General features: G+C 35.2%; 1 protein-coding gene across 1 annotated transcript; it reads left to right on the top strand.

The window, feature by feature from the left end:
• Window positions 1-989: 989 nt before the first annotated feature.
• Window positions 990-5,165, top strand: LOC117122445 (sulfotransferase 2B1-like). Its single transcript, XM_033268018.1, has 5 exons — window positions 990-1,248; window positions 1,551-1,677; window positions 2,463-2,557; window positions 3,293-3,503; window positions 3,856-5,165. Exons 1-5 carry the CDS (start codon window positions 1,189-1,191, stop codon window positions 3,966-3,968), a joined length of 606 nt encoding a protein of 201 aa, XP_033123909.1. The 5' UTR covers window positions 990-1,188; the 3' UTR covers window positions 3,969-5,165.
• Window positions 5,166-5,406: the final 241 nt, after the last annotated feature.

Raw genomic sequence — 5,406 nt, 5'->3', positions numbered from 1 at the left:
TCCGACCATGTCAAGTGTTATAAATCCTTGACCATGAAATATAATTTTAGGTATCATAATTCTCATTAAAGTGGTTTAAAAACCGATATATTGATAAATATAGGTTTTGCGTGGCAGCAATTTTGAAATCCAAGATGGCCGCCAGAATGACCTCGAATAAAATATTGTGGTTCATAGTAAAGATTTTGAATTCTGAGAGGGTATGGTTCTAATGTAAAATATGACAATTATGTAATTTTTAAGATACCATACAATATTTGACATTAAGTGACCTTAAATTACCTATTTGTGGCAATCTGACCAGGTCAAAAATAGTATGATGGTTTTCCTTGACCATATAAAAATAGTTTCAGACATTAGAATTATAATTCCAAGTGGTTTAGAAGCGGAGATATAGATAAACATAGGTTTTATTAGGCGGCCATTTTGAAATCCAAGATGGCTGCTATACTGACCTCGGATGAGGTGGTTCCTACCAAAAATTGAATGCTATGACCATTAGGAGCATGTAAAAAAAAATTGGTGCTTTTGTCCGGAACGTCCACATCCATCTGCTAAGCTGCCGGACTACTTTAACTACAATTAATAATATAAGCAAAAAACAAATTTGTAAAACAGGTTAAAGACCTCTAAAACAGAATCAAGACTGAGTATAGATTAGAGTATAGCGTATCAATAATCCATTTAGTTCTGTCATATTTTGTCCCTACTTTTAGATAATAATAATAATAATAATATTATTATTATTATTATTATTATTATTATTATTATTATTATTATTATTAATAATAATAATAATAATAATAATAATAATAATAATAATAACTAGACTTACTGTGTCTGTTGGTACAACAGAACATACCCTAAGTAATTGAGATTCGAACAACTGCTGCACTGGTAATAGTGAGGTAGGCTCATTTGGAGACTCATAACCATTGATGATGATGATGACAAGGATGACTAATCGTAATTGTTATTCGATGAAGCAATATTTTGTTCGTTTTCCTAAAATTGAATTGTATTGTGTATCCATTTTGTTTCAGGAACCCATTGGACGACAGAAATTATGAAGAATATTGTTTGTGGGGGAGACCTGCAAAAGGTTAAGGAATATGATCATACTCCTCATTTAGAATTCTTCAATTTTTTTCAAAAAATGTGACAGCTTCCCGACAGATAAGCCGAGTCATGATGACTCATGTTCCCGTGGATATCCTACCAAAAGAAGTGTTTGAGGGTAAAGGAAAGGTGAGCCGGCCATCGTCTTTATAAAGTCGCGTTTACACTTGCTGAGTCTCCTACTTTGAAGTGCGTATGCGTAATTACGTGACGGCGTAGTAAAAAAATTGCTAATTTACATACGTCATAATTTAATAGTTCAATCAAGGACTTATAACTGTTACTTGTAACAGTTATAAGTCCTTGGTTCAATGTCATTATCAACAATATAAACGAAATTAGTTTCATTGCAGCCGTTCAGTCAATAATAAAGCGAGATCATTATTTCATGTTATTATGAATAGGCCTATTCTCATTATTTATCGATGTAGGTTGTGTACGTTGGGCGAAATCCAAAAGATACGGCAGTTTCCTTATGGCATTTTATAAAAGAGCGACGATTCCTGGAGGAGTATGAGAAATGGGATAACTTTCTAGCAGCATATTTAAAACCTGACAGTGAGTAGAACGCAGTATATAATATTTCATGTTGTTAAGACCAGTAATAATATTCATATATTTGACCGTAAATGTTTTAGTAAAATAATATTTGTATTATCAAAATCATTACCATTATAGGACTATCACCATTACTATCAGTCATAATTTTCGTCATCGTCGTAATTATTATAATCATTATGGTAATCATTATCATTATCGTCATTACTGTATAGTCTTCAATATTGACATCATTATTATTATCGTCATTATTATCATTATTGTCATCGGTACCAGAGCTCCTAATATTTACATTTTTGCTGGCATAAATAAATGTCCCTTTATCTATTCATCTTATTCAAGAAGGTAGAAATAACAAAATCAACGACACAAAAACATAAACAATTAGCAGAATGAAACTAACAGTCAAACGGCAACAAAAACACACAAAAATAAAAAAGAATATAATAAATAGTTCGATTAAGATAATATTTAAGAAATTTTGAAAATGGGAATAAATAGACACTTATTTCTAAAAATTAAAACTTTTACAGTGAAGATGATCATGGAAAATGGAAGCCGAAATTGTGATCTGTTATTATTCTGTTCAAAATCATTTCCGTATCCCTATGGAAAAAGTAGAGATTAGTTTCATCATTATTTCAGTGATGTGTGGATCTTGGATTGATTTCAACCTGAAGCTTAAATTTGGGGGAAAAAATGCTTGAGCACATGATCTGTTATTCATCTTCATATTCCTTATGACGGAAATATAGTACTGTAGATTGGTTTTATCATTATTTCAGTGATGTATGGATCTTGGTTTGATCACAACTTGAAATACTATGAACACCGTGATGCGAAGAATTTCTTGTTCCTAACTTACGAAGAAATGAAGCTCGTAAGTATGCGACATACCGGTATTATTACTGGTAGTTGCTAAATACAACGGGTAGCCGAGGGGGCGTGGCTTTGTATGTTGACATCATGCATCCAGCTATAGTTCATCTATCTCCTATCTACAAAGAGTGGGCCCCATGTCTGTAATCACACAGCATAATTTAAAATTACAACTTTTACAACATGACTGCTGAAGTTAAGATTTATTTATTTTTAGTGTTTCACTGCTTTGAAACAAAATCGCCGGCTATATTCCAGAAAAAGAGAATGGAATGTTAATAATATTTATTTCACTTTTCTCTGTAATGTATTGTAATGTATTGAGTAAAAGTGTATTAAATAATAATTATAGTGCAGATGTAGTCTAAGCCAGGGTCTTACAACAGATTCTGCATAGGCAACTTAACGTAGGCCTAGGCCTAAATGAGGCCTAGACAGACTGCTGCGGGTTGCTGGAGGCATTAGTCTAGGTGGTCTGAGACTACTACTGAAGAAGCCTCCTGGTTCAACGTACCTAGAGGGACCTATGATCGTCTGCTAAATGGATTCGATCGACTCGTGGGCCCGATCGTCCGTCACACCGCCGTATGTGTGACGGTATAATTATACATGACGTCACCATACAAGCCACGCCCCCTCGGCTGAACCCGTTGTACTTAACAACTACTGTAATCATCACTCCTCCGATAACGAACAAAAATCTTCATTGTTGTGTTATTACGCTCTTAAATTTTAGGATCATAAAGGATGTGTTATTCAGCTTTGTGATTTCGTTTCTCGTCGCCTGACGGATGAACAAGTTGACCTAATTGTGAATAATACAACATTTTCCAACATGAAATCGAAATTTACTGATAAGTTACCGGTCGGCATTAAACAGCTTGGAAACCTTCCTAAAGTAGCCGCCAGAGGTGATCCAAATCAGAAGTTTACCATTTTGAGAAAAGGTATGTTCAGTTAATTTAGTCATTCATTTTCTGATTAAAAAAAAATAAATACATAGCTTTTTCAAAATATGATACGTCGATTTGGGCAAGTACCGGTAAAGAATTTATAAGGGTCAGGTAGGTGTACTAATAAGCGTACAGGTACATGACTGGCTATTTCTGTGAGTACAGTTGCTCACATTCATTTGGAAATGTAAACAGCCTGATTTTAACCCTAACCTGTAATTGGCTGTACTGGAGGGCGTAGCCTCAGCGCGCATCAAATACGCGTATTTCGGTTGCTCAGCTTGCTTTTTTCGTGTACCTGAAATTATAATGTTTATCATCTTCTTTTTATATCTCTTCATTGTAGGTGTTGTCGGTGATTGGAAGACACAGTTTACCGTTGCTCAAAATGAGATATTCGACGAAATTTACAACGAGAAGATGAAAGGATCTTCTTTGAGGAGACGAATACTATTTTAACTTTATTCTTGAGTTGTCGTGAAACCTGGTCATTTTATATCAATTCATTTACTACAATGCTAATGCATAATTAATAATTGCTACTATAGGTTGCCAAAATAATTGCGATAATTCTTTTATTGGCCTTCTCACCAATATTTAGTCTAAATGATATCGATGACATTACGTGATACAGTTTATATATCGTATATTGTATAAATATATCCTGCTGTTATTTTGTTTAAATTGTAGGTAAAGGAATGAGGGCTTCTGTTATGAGTCTATGGGGCTTACATGGGGACTCTAAATTGTTCACTTAATAGTTTTAGCACGTAGTCATACTATGATGGAATTGATTCTTTTCTCTTTTTGTATTAATTGACCTAAAAACGAACTGATATACACAATTAATTATAACAATTATTTGCAATGTAAATATGATACAACTATAACATGGATTTTTTTTTCATCTCATTTCTATAGGCACGTGCGCCATGGATATGCCAATCAGTGAACTTAATCAGTATCCTACGTGGCATATCCATTAAACGACAGGGGACTGAATGGACTAGTACACCGGAGTAACCACTACTCTTCTCCAAGAGTGTACGGTTCTTTATAGTATAGTATAGTCTAGTCTTTATGGGCCTACGGTTTAAAGTCCTTAACCATGAAGACTTGTTCCACCACCGGAACTATTTGCCTGTGCCTCTCCGACTTCCATGTGTAGTGAGTTTTATTGACACTGCTTGATGATCTGTTAAGATGGCTGGTGTAATATCATATGATAGCATTTCATCAAAATTAACAGCATTTTTAGTAACCATCCAGTAATCTAAACGCCTATATAGGTGCTTTGATTTTCTTCTCCGTGTGAATTGTATTTTGTTTGCATCAAAATGTCTCCAACACTCTCCATAACTCATACAAAAGTGCAAGTGCACCTCCTAGTTCCACAGAAAAAAAATTCATTAAGCCTATGTTTGACTGTTAGCGTACGCAAAATCAATATTGACTAGCGTGTGAAGTGTTTATAAGGGAAATCGATTCACCATTGCTCTCCCTCTCTCTGTCTGATGAGACGTTAAACCCCTACACTTTTCTACAAAGAGCAGGGGTTGCCCATGCCCTGGTTGTACTGCCAAATACGTCATCAAAAGATCTCCCCATTGTAACACTGTCTAGCTATCAAATTTTATTTCACAAAAAGCTGTTGTATAGGCCCTGTCTCTTATACACATCTAGATGTGTATAAGAGACAGGGCCTAGACAGACTGCTGCGGGTTGCTGGACGCACAATTATAGAACTAGGCCCCAGACCTGAAAAGACCTCCTGGTCCGACCAAGCCCAAGCTTTGTTAGAGGAAACCTAGACCTACGAACGTCCATAACTTAGGCCAATCGTTTGAAAATGGACTCGATCATCCCTCACCCAGCCCGTAGCAGCAGCACAAGAGAA

Source organism: Anneissia japonica, unplaced genomic scaffold (genome assembly GCF_011630105.1).
Source record: "Anneissia japonica isolate Jap-2015-1 unplaced genomic scaffold, ASM1163010v1 scaffold275_len1219475_cov178, whole genome shotgun sequence".
Taxonomy (NCBI): Eukaryota; Metazoa; Echinodermata; class Crinoidea; order Comatulida; family Comatulidae; genus Anneissia; species Anneissia japonica.
Note: the sequence above shows the minus strand (reverse complement) of the source record. Positions and strands in the feature narration are given on the sequence as shown.

Bases quoted from the DNA above. Each gene is read 5' to 3' on its own strand.
- LOC117122445 (XM_033268018.1), top strand. From the start codon at position 1,189: ATGATGACTCATGTTCCCGTGGATATCCTACCAAAAGAAGTGTTTGAG. The intron at 1,678-2,462 runs GTGAGTAGAACG...TCATTATTTCAG, and splicing joins AGCATATTTAAAACCTGACA to TGATGTATGGATCTTGGTTT. The intron at 2,558-3,292 runs GTAAGTATGCGA...CTTAAATTTTAG, and splicing joins CTTACGAAGAAATGAAGCTC to GATCATAAAGGATGTGTTAT.